Raw genomic sequence first — 14,953 nt, forward strand, 5'->3', positions numbered from 1 at the left:
TATTAAAAAGTAATGTTAAAAATTTAGATTTTGTATTTAAATTGACATCGAAATGACACTAATGACAGTAAACATGTGCTTAGTTTTGGTATATTATCCTTGAATAATAATTGTTCTAGGCCAAGGCGGTAGAATGATATCATATCAGAAATAAAAGTTTTAGTTAAAATTAAACCTCCGAAGCGATGATTATAAATTGTAGTACGTGTAAAAATATTGTGTAAACCATGGTTCGACCACAGGAAGAAATTAACGAGCAGACGTTGTTCTGGCGGAAAGTATTATCAGCATTATTTTATGGTATTGCATCTTTTATGATAACAGTCATAAATAAACTAGTGCTTACTACTTATGGATTTCCATCGTTTCAAGTACTTGGTATTGGCCAAATGGTTGCTACTATTGTTGTATTATTAGTAGCAAAGAAACTTAGAATAGTGAACTTTCCAAATTTGGAATTCAGTATTTTGGGAAAAATATTTCCACTACCTCTTATATATCTAGGAAACATGTTTTTTGGACTAGGAGGTACCAAAGAGTTAAGTTTACCAATGTTTACAGCTTTACGAAGGTTTTCAATATTAATGACGATGGTTTTGGAGTTCTACATCTTAGGTGTTAAACCAAGTTTTAGTGTACAGTTTAGTGTTTATACTATGATTTTGGGTGCCATAGTTGCTGCCATGCACGATCTTGCCTTTGCTGTGAGAGGTTATGTGTTTATATTCTTGAATAATTTTTTTACCGCAACTAATGGTGTTTATATGAAGAAAAAATTAGATTCTAAAGAACTAGGCAAATATGGGCTTATGTTTTATAATGCTTTATTTATGATAATTCCTGCTACATTATTTGCCTATTATTCTGGAGATTTACACGAATCATATTATTATAAATATTGGGATGATCCATTGTTTGTTATTCAATTTTCAATATCTTGTGTGATGGGATTCATTTTATCTTACAGTGTAGTATTATGTACTTATTACAATTCAGCTTTAACTACGACAATTATTGGGACTTTAAAAAACATTTGTGTTACTTATTTAGGTATGGTTATTGGAGGTGATTATATATTTTCTATTGAAAATTTCTTGGGTATTAACATAAGTGTACTAGGAAGTTTGGTATACACTTATGTTACTTTCAGACGGAAACAGTCTGTTTCATATTCACCTATCTCTACTACCGAAGTTAAGTCTGAAAATATTGTATAGTATTTGCTACCTTTTGTAGGAAATATTTTGAAAGCTAATCAATTTTCATTACCTATAAAATTGATATTAATTTCTTGTATATACTAGTCACATTGTCAATTTTTTCTGTAAATATGTGATTTTATGGTCTCTTTAAATAGTAAATGTATTAGTAAGATATTTTTTGAATTCTTGATGAGTTATTAGAACTGAACTATTTTAGGATACTATTCTGAAGTAGTAGTGATTTTATAAAAATGTGCAATATATATATATATATATATATATATATATATATATATATATATATATATATATATATATATATATATATATATATATAAATATAAACATTATTACGTCCGTACAAAAGTCATACACTGTTGCGTCCTCAAGAAAACCAAGAGTTAACCATGATCTTATTGTGTATACTGGTTTACCAATGAAGTAGATGGATAGGACTATATGTAGATAATTGATATTCACAATTTTCAAATATACAAATTTTCATTCATTCTACAACAATGCTGCTTCCTTATAACAAGTAACTTTGTCAGCTCCATATAATGACTACACCATACATTGCTGCATCCGTGCGGTGTTGTCAAACCGCCAGGACGCAATAATATACTATCATTAAATATCACATGAAATGTATATAATCTTAAAAGAGTTTCCTTGTAGAAATATATCTCTGATTTTAAGAATATGGAAAAGACAATGTAAAATACGCAATAACTCTAATAATTAGCTACTGGTATACACTTTTTCCGACTCAAAAAAATGGAAAGCATGTGGGGATTGATCAGGTATGCCTCTAAAATATACCTCCAGAGGAAAGTGATAACTATACTTGTGAAACATCGCAATCCAATAATAACCATAAATCGTGCAAAGTCAATTGTTACCAACTTTTTAATCGTATTTTAAAGAGAATAGCCAGGAGGAAATGGATTGACCAAATCGAAAATATGGATATTGATAAAGAGAAAACAGAAATTGAGACAATAGCTAGGGACAGAAAGGGAACAGTACAAATAAATCATGAAGCTAAATTTATACCAGTTTTATTGATTTTTTAAAATATAATAGAAATCCTTTATATGCACTATCAACTCTATTTTCTGCTTTTAGTATAATAATTTTGAACAAATACTTTGATTTTTAGCCAATCTTTGTTTAGAATTTTTTCATATTTTGTTTTCAGATCTTCACATTCGAATCTTTTAGGGGGCTTCTTAGTTTTAATATGATCTTTAAAATAGTATAGTGTGACTTTTTTTTGGTCATCTGTCCAAGGAACCAGTTTACGAGTTTTTTTCTTTTTAGTCCCTGCAACAGGTTTCCCATCAACGTTGTTTGTTGGAACAAAATCTTGAGTAGATGGCTTTGACGTATCTAACAGTTCCCTTATTATTGGATTTTCATCCTCGTCACTATCACTATCAGAGTCTCGGTCACTTAGAAGATTTTTTTCCATATCAATGTTTATTTCATCAATAGATTTTCCTTTATATTGATCTGCTCCGCCTTTTTCCATTACCATCAACAGTTTAGATATCTTCGCCGTTTGATAAACATCATCGGGTAGTCGATAGGAATTTCTGTGAACACCACTTGTGTGTCCCATAAATGTCGCCAACTGTTCTATTTCCCCATCTGATAAGTTGAATAATTGCGATAAAGTTGCAAGATGTTTGCGCAGTCGGGTTGACGTAATTGATGATGGGTTTTGTGCTCCACATAATTTAGCATGTTTGGCTAACACTTTATAACCTATCAAATGTGAATTTGAATTCGCCATTGCGAAAAGATATGGGTTATTTATGGTCACAAAATGGTGTCTAACTTCTAACATTTTTTTGATATTGTCTTGTATGTCAGATTATTAAATGCTTGAATTGTATCAGACTTTTTTTGATATTGCTGATGGTCGATATCATCTTCTATGATATATTTCATATCCTCAGCTCCTTTAATTAGGACTCTTAAAGATTCTCCAGATAAGTCGATGAGATGATTCCTTAATAAACGCAAATCACTGGCAAGAGGTACAATGGTTACTTTGTTCCATTTGTTAAGATTAAGGTTGTAACTGGCATGTGAAGAAATCTCACAACTCCAATTAGTTTCAAAAAGACGAATCAACGTTTTCAAGTCCGCCTCTATTTCCGCAGTAGATAAAGTGGTACCTTTATTTTTAGTGTAAATATCGCAACACTGTTTCAAAGACGTAACAATATTCATGGCGAAAGTTGGAGACAGATAAACATCTCGTTCCGAATCATATTTAGCAATTCGTTTTGTGGCTTCCACGAAAATGTCGAAATACTTTGGCTTCAAAGCTGAAATGAATGTGGTTATGGATGGATCCAACTTTCTTATTTCCAAAAGGATTTTAGAAAGTTCTCTCATTTTGCGTGATGTTACGTAAATAAAATGTTTTTCACGGTGCGTTTTTAAGTACTTAGCTCCGAACTCGCAAATAAGTGGATCTTTTTGAGCTTCCAAAGACAACTTGTCCGCTCTCATATGCGGGAATTCCTCTTTCAGTCGTTGATCTACTTTGGCATTATGGAATAGTTTTAAATGTTTGCTATTTTGAGAGCTACCAGAATCTCTCTTTACACATTTTTTCTTATGTCTGTATAAAAGTTTCGAGGAAAAATACCCTAAACAGTTGTTACAAGGTACTTTATCTCTCTCTGGTACATAACCCTCCCTAACAGGCTTAAAACAAGTGCCACCGTCGGCCAAATAATTTCCCTTTCTTCTAAGGTCATTGAATAGCTCTTTTCTTTCTTTACTTTTAACGGGCTTTGCTAAAATTCTTGCTACATCTATTTCGTTTGAATGGTTCCGTATCACATGGCGGCCGAAATTTAGAACCTTAGTTTCGCAATAATAACAATGATCCGGTTTTCTCTTATATGGTGTTTTAATTGGTTTTGTACAACTTAAAGTACTCGGTTACCTTGAATTGTTACATAAATCTTGGTCTTTATCCATCGTTTTAGTAGTAATCAACTGTCTACTGCTTGAAGTATTCGGTACATTTAAATCGTATTCGTTATCTTTAGCTGTATCATACACTCCAATAGAGGGCGAATTAACATAATCAGTAGTAATCTTCATCTGGGTTGAGCTTTTGTTTATATTAGGTTTCTTAGTCTTCTTCGGTGCTGGATTCTCATCAACATCTGAGCAGCTATCCTGCGAAAAAAATGTAACGTGAATTATCTCGTGAACCAATTAGGTGATAAATGTATAAGAATTTCTAAAACTAGAAAGAATTTAGTGAATAGCTATTTAAGTTCTTAGTGCCATAATAAGTGTTTTATAGTACGCGTCTGGAAGTTTGCCGAACGAGCTGTATGCTAATTCTCTTACCAGACAAAAGTACTATAAAACAAGAATATGCCATGTATAATATACAAGGTTTTATCTTCGATCCCTCACCGCAATTTCGATCGACTATTTCTGCAATTTTTTATAATCACTAAGAACAAAAGTAATACTAGTTTTTCTAAAACCCCTTAACAAAGTAGAATTCGACGCTTTCAAATCCCAACACAAAGTAAACGTTTTCCGGGAAATCAGTATGGGCCTGGATATTTATCTACTCACAGGCAAGGTCCAAAACCTATATTCACAATTTAATGAAAATGGAAAAAAAAATTTACTTACTTCGTCACTACTAGGACAATATAGAGAATCTTCACTTGACGAAGCATTAAAAGGATCTTCCGGTGTACATGGAGATGACTCTGTATTCATTTGAATTTTATCATATTCAAATATTTTGTTTGAGGTAATATTCAGTTCTGACTAAAATATAAAAAGCAAAAAAACGTTTGGATAATGGAGAAATTATTAGTTTTGTTTGGGAATACAAAATACAAAATGAAGGAGAAGGCGTTTTACCTATTTTGAATTTGAAAAATATTTGTAGAAAAATTAACACATGACAACATGTTTTTCAGTAGCTACAAAATTAAATTAAATTGCAAAATTTCAAAACTATCACTTTTACTCACTAAAAGACAATGAGTGACAATACCAATAATTATTATTAATTGGAGGTAACTGAAAATTTTTATAAAGACAAAAGTCATAAGAAAATCACGAATGTAATAATTTCATATATATTATAAAAATACTTACCTTCTTCAGTATCAAAACTCAAGTTACTGAATATTTTATCAATGCGCCTTGTCATATTAGCACACTGGAAGCAACAATGTCTTGGAATAACACGATCTCACAAGCACAAGAAACGTTAAAACACAATATTTTGGGTCTAAAAATAGAGAGCAGTGTTGCCATATCTCGGACGCAACAACATATTACGTTTTTAAAATATATACTTAAGTGTGTATACAATATTTGGTACTCTGCCGGAAAATCAATGAACTAACAATATACATTTTCATCCATATTAGTAATATTATTGCGTCCAATTCCAAATAGAAAATCCAATAAAATCATAGAGAGATCACTAGATGACGTTGAGTTTTATAAAGAAATAGAAATGTAGGAACCTTTGTTGACTGTTCTTGTTAATATTTTTCACAAACGTTGGCAAAAATCCACAAAAACATGGATTGACATTGTTGCGTCCGATATTCGGACGCAATAATTCGAAGGAAGCAATAGTGTATGTGTTTGGGATGTTTATGGACGCAACAATGATAGAAGTTTATATATATATATATATATATATATATATATATATATATATATATATATATTTTAATTGATAATGGTCTACTGTTCAAAAGTATTTGGTTATTTAGTATAAATGAGACAACTTCATATTTCAATTTTCTATTTGAAATTAGAGTGTTTCTATGCATCAACATTTTTTTCATGAAAACTTCCATAACAACTAATTTATCCAACATTACCTTAATTATCTTCTGCCATTTGTCTTATAGTTTTCTTCACAACCTGAAGCAAATACTATTATAATTAAATGGTGCTAAGACTGCAGACTATGGGTAGTTGAGTCATGACTTATACCTCCTGTTCTATAGGAGATACCTGATAAATTTTTTTTAAATATACAAAGAAAAATACGTCGTTTTTGATAAGGGGGAATAAATTCTATAATCTTTTAGTTCCATATTTTAAATCATTAATTATGTATTTAATTAATTACACAATAATTTTAAATGTAGAATTGAATTTACCATCACTTTGTTGTTTCATAAAATGTGTGCTCACAGATATATTTTTATTATTTTATACATAAGATGAGTTTGATTAAACATGGTGATTTTAATATTTATTTATTTCAAAATGTTATAAATTCCTGTAGCTTTTTTGTTTTATAAAATACTCAAATGTCTCTTTTTTAATAAATTTATTGAGAAATTAGAAGCTATATTTATATATAGTTTATCATTATTATATACTGAGGCTTTTTCACAGCAATTTCGTCTTTGTCACCTAAAAGGGAAAGGGAGAGGATTTAGAGGAATTCAGTTAAATATCTACTTTAAATAGTGAATAATTATGAAGGTGATAATTATATTATACATACTCAAATAAAAGAAAAAACAATGTTCAAAGAATTAGCCAAACAATTTCTTTATATACCTATTATTTAGATAATACTTGATCAAATAAAACCCAATATAAAGTTAGTATCAAATTAAATGTTGTATCTATGAGAGTACCTATCTAATTACCCGGTTGACAAATATTTTATTTTTTAATTTAATTACAAATCATCAGGTGTATGGTTTTGATTGGGGGTTATGGCATACACTTTTTCTTCATGTCTCTTTGTATTTTGTTTGATCTTTATTCTCAGCTGCATCTTTAACATTTTCTGCAATATTTTTCTTGGCGTTTTTCTATAACCTTTACCTTCTATTTAGTTTGCAAACCTTTTCGTTGTTTTCATCTTAATTTTGTTTCATATATTTTATCTGTATTTGGTATTATTTTTAGTTTTTTTCTATATTTTTATTTCTTTTTATATCTCTTTTGTATTGTATCCTATTTTTCTAAGAAATCATTTCCATTTATACCAGCTATTTGATTTCAATTCAATGCTCAATATTTTCTAATCCTTTCGTTTAAACAAGATTACAGAAGAAATTTCTTCTGTTTTTTTTTATTCTTAAAAGGGGATTCCTTAAATCTTTCACCATTAACCAACTTATCATCTATATTCCTGTTATAATCGTTGAGCACAAACCAAGTATAAAGTGCTTCCAATAAATTATCTTTCAATCATCAAATTATAACCTACTCCTATTTCTACCACACTTTATTTTACTTTCATTGTTAGTTTGTCTGTCTTGATAGCATTTTCTAACGAACCTGTCATATGAATTTATTGACTTGAACTTTCTCATACTTTTTCGCTCTTGATTGCATTATAGGACTTTTGAATCAAACATTAAAATTTCACTAATAGATGACGCTACAAGAAACAAATATTTATCCCCTCACCAAAAGATGACATCACAAATTTCAAAGTGATTTTTATTAAGAATGAAAAAACTATGAAAAAATTAAATGTATTGATATCATTGGCTTGATTTGAATTTTCATTACTTATCCCTTATGTCTAATTACCCTTGTGGATCAATCTGCTCGCATAGCAGAGTTGTCATGTAATCCATAACGACAGAAAGGCTGTGCTGTAGGCTTGTCCTAGAGTGCAAGAAAGTCCTACAGAATCTGGTGAATTATGTCTCCAAGATCCAGCTTGTTTGGGTGCTCGGTTACTCATCAATGAGCCTAGAAGCTATTCATGGTGTTGCTATCGCGTCTATCAACTGTCTGCTTGTAAGATGGACTCGGCGGAGATAGAGACACTTAGCATGAGACAAGCGAAGGTACACATAGATGGATCCTCCGCTTCTCTTAACAAACAGCTGCTCCAATTAAATAGTCGCGAAATCCGACTAGTGATCGATCATTAACCATCGGTCATCAAGGACGCCATCTCCACACTAGGCACATCACGGATGAGTGCCCAGCCCTCACACGATCGCGGTTCTAACACTTAGGCAAGCCTAAACTTGCCATTAAAAGCCAAAGCGCCTAATCGGCTTCTCAAATGACATCGGTAATGTCAAGTAAGACACGACGGGCATATTAGAAAGCCTATGTACTTAATGGCCTCTGACTGCCCACAACGCTACTATGACCTATGAACTATGGGCTTAAGACGGGGGTTGCGTTTCTTTTTTCATTGAGTTATTCTTCTAAATGTAGTTACTTCTTTCTTTTCCAGGTTACTTTTTTGATTTAATCCATTCAGGTCTTCCTCTATTTCACACTCGTATTGTTCTGGTTTCTAATATTCTTGTCAATTGTCAATTGTATAATAAGGTTTTGATGATTTTTTGGAAAATGGAGAAAATTGCCCTTAAATATTTGGTTTTAAAACTTCCCTAACCTACGCAAATATATGATGAGTAAGAGAATGTGTATGGAGCCTCCGCATCATCATTCCTCGTTTGAGACGGCCAAAACGAATATAACCAACGATATAATCAAAAATGAATTTGCTCGCGTTGGGTGCCGCGTTTGGACCAGCCCTTATTGACGGGGTTCAAGCAAAATAACCGGATTTTTCGCGTCGATTTATAACTGTAGATGAAACCCAGATCCACCACTACATTCCTGAAACGAACGAACAGGACATTAGGCTGCAAGGGGCGAACGGCCTCCAAAAAAGCACAGATGGTTTCATCGGCTACATTCATGAGATTATGTTCATGGACTATTTTCAACAAGGTAAAAGAATCAAAGGAGAGTAATACGACACATTGTTTCATAAGGTAAAGGGAGAGATTGCGAAAAAGGGAATACATTTAATGTATCACCACGGCAAAAGTCTCGAGTTGAGCTTCGAATTGCTTGACCACACACCATATCCTCCAGATCTGACCCCTTAGCACCATTTTCTTGTTGCCTAACCTCAAAGTTCCTCTTGCAGGAGAGATATTTCCATCAGACAAGAACGTTATCGTATACGTAAACCACCATTTTGAGGACAAAAATTGCAATTATTATTTGAAAGGGCTAAAAGGTTAAAGCATCATTGGACTAAGTATATAGACGGAAACTATGTTAAAAAACAAGAATGATTATTGTAAATATCTTGTTTCTTTGTTACGTAGGACAATTTTAGTCAATCGTCAAAAATAGCAGTCGCAGTGAGTAATTTTACTTCTTAAAAAGCGTTTAAACATTTGGAAACTTTTCAATATTAGACATGCTTGGTTAACATTGAAGCAAATAACATTTTACAAAATGTGAATATCTATATGGATTTTCTCTTAAATTTTTTTATAAGAATAAAATGGCCCCCAATGTTTAATAAAAGCTAAAACTATTCTCATAATTACGGAATGTACTTGTAAGTCAAGATACAGTCAAGGTCAGCTTTAATACTAATTTCTTTTTATTATTAATCTATTGGCTTAAGGATATGATGGTTAATAAATTATTTCTGCCTCTCAATAATTCCGCATGTGCTATCATTTTATGGACAGAATTCAAGGTCGATAGATTATTATTGGTTATTGACGCCTATTTCAGTAATTTATTATTTTTTTTTTAATCAGTGGATACCAAAAGTTTTACTATATCTTAACGAACTAAAAAATAAAAAATATTTTTGAATTGAAACGAATTTACGAACACACATCTTTAGCTATGTGTAGCAACATCAAACGAATTACGGAAATATCAAACGTGCTTCGCTGAATTTTAGAATACCACTACAACCGGACAGGACCGGCTCCAGGACCAATATCGCGAACTTGTTATAACAATAATATAAATACTAACAACTAGGTTTGTTCTATAATTATTAATAATGATGAAAATATTGACTTCTTTTTAAATGCTTCTGTAAATAACAAAAATATGTAATTGTGACACTTTCTTGAAAAATTGACGATTATTCTTTAGTGGCATATAATTTTTTATAGAATCAAAACTATCATATACTTAGTTAATAAAAAAAGGAATATTAGGAAATATGATTTTCAAAAAAATGGTATTATATTGGTTTTCAACTGGATTTGAATTTATAAGCTTTTTTGATGCAATATTCTTATTGTTAATAAGTTATGATAAAGCCCGTTCACAAAACAGTCTTATAATTAATTATTGGAATATTTAGTAAAATTGTGACATAGTTCATCGTCTAAGAGTTTAAAATCGTAAAAATCCTCATGGCACATAACCCCCTTTGCACTTGTATCGTTTTTCTTATTGCGACGAAAACTAAAGCCGCACTAATACTTGGGTCACTATTCCAGTTAATAGCGGCTCGTCATAGAAAAATGACATTTCTGCCATCTCGCGTTTGTTTGCTTCAATACAATATTGTCGTTATTCCTTTAAAAAATCATAGCATTTGGACATTAATGACGCTTACTACCGAAAAATGAAATTTTTTGCATTTAGGTCTTTTTTCCGTCCTCTTACATTACAGCTTCACTTACTGCAATGTTTCTTAATCGGAATTTTAATCTGTTATCTTATTTTTCAAAGTTATAGCTGTCTACGGGTTCAATTAATCGTTAACAATGAGAGCAAGTTGTTATGTTAATGTTAAACCCCATTCCTTGGGATTTTTTCATTTTGTCTGGCTTTATTTGTAATTTCCAATTCCACTGGATGCTTCTTTAACTACATATAATATTTCTGTCGTGCTAAAATAACTGGTAATGTAATTAAATATATTACTTTGTACATTCTGGCAAATAAATGGAATAAATTTTTTTTGTTCGTAAATGAATTTATACAACAGTTGCTTGTGTTTAAGTTATGTAATATTACTCTAATTATAGGTTGGCATCATTAACGTTATGTTTTAGTACATGGACCGAAATCAGTTTCTCCCAGTTTCAACTTTTAGGCGGAACTATTATTAAAAAATAGTATAAATCGCGTGAAGTTTTTGAGAAACTGATAGTGTTCAAGAGTGAGTATAGAAATGTTAAATTCTACTTTTCAAAGTATATCAGAACTTAAAATTAATGAAACACCATTACGTTGGCGTGCTTTTATCTTGAAAGCGATATTAATTTCGGAAAAGGACGTTCTAAATTTACAGAAGTAATCGTTTATGCACCGAGATAAATTGTTCTATTGACTCAACTTTGGATAGAAATGGTTTGAAAACTAAATATCACGGTCCCAAACATTGAATAACACTAATAAATCTTTTTGCGAGGCGGGAATCCCAAAATACATCCCTGTTTAACATAGTCGAAATGGAAAAAAAATGTTAAAACATTTTGATATTCGCGTAAAAAAATTATTCTGTTTCCTCAATGACAAGTTGTAGGTCAGTTTTTAAAAAATATTTAAATAGAGAAATTGCACTAGGTTATGTAAACATTGATTTTATTAATGTGATATTAAATCAAAATATTTCTGATTGTGTCTTGATTTCATTAATTTATTGTTTTATTAATGGAACGTTGTGAAATGTTTTTGTAATCAAATGCAAACAATACTAATTAAAATTATATTTATTATGATTATAGGAATTTCAAATGAAGGTTCGATGGAATTAAAAACAATTATCTTCATTGGTACCCGTTTTTTAGCTCCTTTTCATAAGTAACCCAGTCGAAATATTCTGAAGGTCGCAACTATCTACCGGTTAGAATGTAATTATATAAAATATGAAAAATTATTGGACAATACAAATATTTCCAAGAATGACAAAGTCAAAAATCGCTAGACCTTCAGCGTTTTTTGTATTTATTATTAGGAAACTTTTTAATAATACGAGGGTGGTTGATTGACGAGTAACTTTTCAGGCATTGACAACACTTTTTCTACGGATATTATATCAGTTTCCGCTATATTTCTGACAATTTTAAAATTCATATAAAGAGAACTATTTTCGTTGTTGGATAAATATGGAAAAAAATTTCGGTTGTTAATGAAATTTATGTACGTAAAGATTATCCTGAAATTGCAAATGATTTGTGAGTAGTTCTCTGCCTTTAAAAGTGGTCATATGGACAGGGTTGAGCTAAACGTCATTTACGATATCAATTTAAAAAATGATTGTGAATTTTTCTATCGTACGTCACAATAGATGAAACTTGGCACCTACATCTCAATAAAAAACAAAAATACGGTTGAAACAATGCATTGAGAAATGTCTTCCCCGTTTTTTCGGTCAATAATGAAGATTTGTGAAGTACGAAAATGTGTTTTCTTCTTTTGTGAGTGCTGGTTAAATTTGATCATTGTTGCCACTACACGGAATAATTTATTGGCTTTGATATCTTGGAAACATCATAACCTCATTTTTTCTGTAGAACCTGTTGATGTAAGTCGACTACAATTCATTCGGGAAGTACGTGGAGTAATAAATCATTATCACGCAGATTAGGACGAAACTTTTTCAACTAGTTTTAAACCACTTAAATATTTCCAAGAAACAGCATTCAACAACCATAAGCGTAGTTTAATTTAATTACAAAAATAATATTTAAATTTTCTATATTCTATTATTTACCAACTTAATATAGTTTATGGCACCATTTTGGTATAACCTAGTAAGTTTTCTCTTTCAAACGCCCCTTTCTTATTTTGTCAATAGACTAATAGAAAATGTTCTGCGCCAATTGCTACTAAAAACAGCCATCTACTTCTGACTTACAAATCCAACAGGAGCACGTGGGTGACTTCTCAAATTTTCGAAAAAGAAATAAGATTGTGAGCTTAACAGAAAAAAAATTTGCTTCTGGTAGATTCCTATAAAATTTGTAAGTTGAAAATATAGCGGTGATTTGAAGATTTATTAAGTTCTCACTTATTGGAGGCCCTTGTCCTGCTACAACACATGGTGATCCTTGGGTCAACACAATTCAAGTATCAACTATTAGCATAATAGAAGAAGAAAGAAGAAACTGCTCCAATAACTATTCAAATCGGTGGTTATAATTAATTAATATTATTATAATTATTATAAATTATAATTAATTAATATGTTTCTAGAGATACATGAAAAGCTACAATACTGCCAAAAATTGAAAAATAAATATCAAAATTATGTTATAACCGACTGCAATTATTCATTTACCTATACAAAGTTTCTAAAAATACTGAAAACAAAAGCAAATCTATAAAAAAACGTAATTAACTATAAATAATAATGAAAAATTAATAAAATGGGCAGTTAGCTCACATATATTGAAAAAAAAGTATAATTATATCTTATAGGGTATGATTGGGGGTTAAGTTGAGCTAGAGCTTGTTATAAAATGGACAAATCGATTAATAAATTGGAAGCCAATCTAATTGAGATTTAGAAAACACAAGATTGAACCTAAATTAGCTCTTATGGTAACAAATGGAATCACTTTCAATGAAATCTCACTAGATATTGACTATAAAATGTTTAAAAAAAATATTAATCAATTTATAATCAAAGGTAAAAATGGAAAACGGATATGATTTGTATTTGTCGAAAAACAATTTAAAAAGACAGTTTATCTGCTCCCTCTGTATATAGAACACTGTGCAATAAAAAATACTACGGCACTAATAATAATAAATTTTAGTCATGTTGATTTATTTTGTTCCTCTAAATATCAAATTTTGTGAAATACATTTTGAAAAACATCAATAATACCAAAACTGAATTACTAATTAGTATTTTGTGATTTAATAAAAGAATATTTGTATATTGAAGTAGAAAAGTATTAAATGTATGGTTATATCTCAGATAAATGCTAACTAGTGATAAAATAATAGTCCAAGTTGAGCTTGAGCTTTAAATAAAACAACCCCAGTGACTAAAATAGTGAAAACATTGAACATGTATCAAATTGGATTATTTTTAATGTGGATAAAACCATTTCCAAAGACTTTGGTGCAGTTAATTCACGAAGTTGAAGCTGCTTGGACAAGATGCCACACGTAGACGACAATTCTTTTGTCGATGTCTAGAACAGTAAAGAATTGTATCCGGCTATCCATACCAATCAACCACTTTTATTATGATAAGACTTCTTGCAAATGTTATTATTTCATTTTTGATGTAAGTTCGATAAATTGTTTCTTCTGGGTGTTAGGATGTTAGTTTATTTTAGACAAGTTCTTTCTGTTTATATTCTGATTTAACCTGCTAGTATGACTTTATGAATAATTTCTGAAATCCATCAGAATGCGTTGAATGGGAGGTCCGCGAGCACAGAACATTCGTTTGGACCTATTAAAATGGGGCAAAGCCGAGAAAGCTTCACTGGCCCGACTACAGAAGGGCGTCGTAGTGAAAAGATTAACAAATGAAAAGAATGAGACAAAAATAATGGGTTTAAACATTTTATTAGATACTAAAGTGGAAAAACATTTTATTTTACAATAATAACGAACTAAGAAGTGTAATAAATAAAAAAATATTTACAAAAATCTTATAAATTTTACATACCTATTATGGCGTTATGACTTAAATTATGATATTTACAAGTTTTAAGACTAAAATAACTAGATAGTTATTCAACTAGGTTTTTCTTTGGTTTTCGTACTGAAATTTTTCTGGTAATATATGAATGAATGCATGAATGGTAAGATATATATGAACACAAATACGGCTTCGTTTTTCAAATTTTATAATATACCTACTAAGAATGAAATATCGTGAATTTTACCATGTAGTGCCCTAGGTGAACCCCTAGGAGGTAACAGAAAACTCTACAGGAATCTATGTAAATTTTGAAAGTTAGATCTCACCTTCACATTTATTAACA

At 30.6% G+C, this 14,953-nt stretch overlaps 3 protein-coding genes across 6 annotated transcripts in view; 1 reads left to right on the forward strand and 2 right to left on the reverse strand.

Moving 5' to 3' along the window:
* Positions 1–6,180, reverse strand: part of LOC130893135 (serine/threonine-protein kinase N) — a 58,025-nt gene extending 51,845 nt beyond the window's left edge. The window contains exon 1 of the mRNA XM_057798976.1: positions 6,104–6,180. The gene's annotated coding sequence lies outside the window, so the exon portion shown is untranslated. The remainder of the gene's footprint in view (positions 1–6,103) is intronic.
* Positions 1–14,953, forward strand: part of LOC130893138 (UDP-sugar transporter UST74c) — a 71,280-nt gene that overhangs the window by 161 nt on the left and 56,166 nt on the right. The window contains exon 2 of one of the 4 annotated variants that reach the window (XM_057798981.1): positions 120–6,480. The exons of 1 other annotated variant lie outside the window; for it this stretch is intronic. In XM_057798981.1, coding sequence (XP_057654964.1) covers positions 228–1,217 — 990 coding nt within the window. In that variant the 5' untranslated portion in view covers positions 120–227 and the 3' untranslated portion in view covers positions 1,218–6,480. Of the gene's footprint in view, positions 1–119; positions 6,481–11,069; positions 11,161–14,953 lie in introns of those variants that run through there. 2 more of the 4 variants (XM_057798984.1, XM_057798982.1) reach the window with 2 other exon arrangements.
* Positions 3,048–5,415, reverse strand: LOC130892309 (uncharacterized). The gene is made up of 4 exons (XM_057797670.1): positions 5,361–5,415; positions 4,884–4,963; positions 4,171–4,409; positions 3,048–4,119 (listed from the first exon to the last, which is right to left on the reverse strand). The coding sequence occupies exons 1-4, from the start codon at positions 5,413–5,415 to the stop codon at positions 3,048–3,050; spliced, it is 1,446 nt and encodes a 481-aa protein (XP_057653653.1).

This window comes from Diorhabda carinulata, chromosome 4, assembly GCF_026250575.1.
Source record: "Diorhabda carinulata isolate Delta chromosome 4, icDioCari1.1, whole genome shotgun sequence".
NCBI lineage: Eukaryota > Metazoa > Arthropoda > Insecta > Coleoptera > Chrysomelidae > Diorhabda > Diorhabda carinulata.

Excerpts from the sequence above, each read along its gene's own strand:
- LOC130892309 (XM_057797670.1), bottom strand. The coding sequence starts at position 5,415 with ATGACAAGGCGCATTGATAAAATATTCAGTAACTTGAGTTTTGATACT. Across the intron at positions 4,964-5,360 it reads GAGTTTTGATACTGAAGAAG|AGTCATCTCCATGTACACCG; the intron begins GTAAGTATTTTT and ends AAATGAATACAG. Across the intron at positions 4,120-4,170 it reads GATTTATGTAACAATTCAAG|AAAACCGGATCATTGTTATT; the intron begins GTAACCGAGTAC and ends ACCATATAAGAG.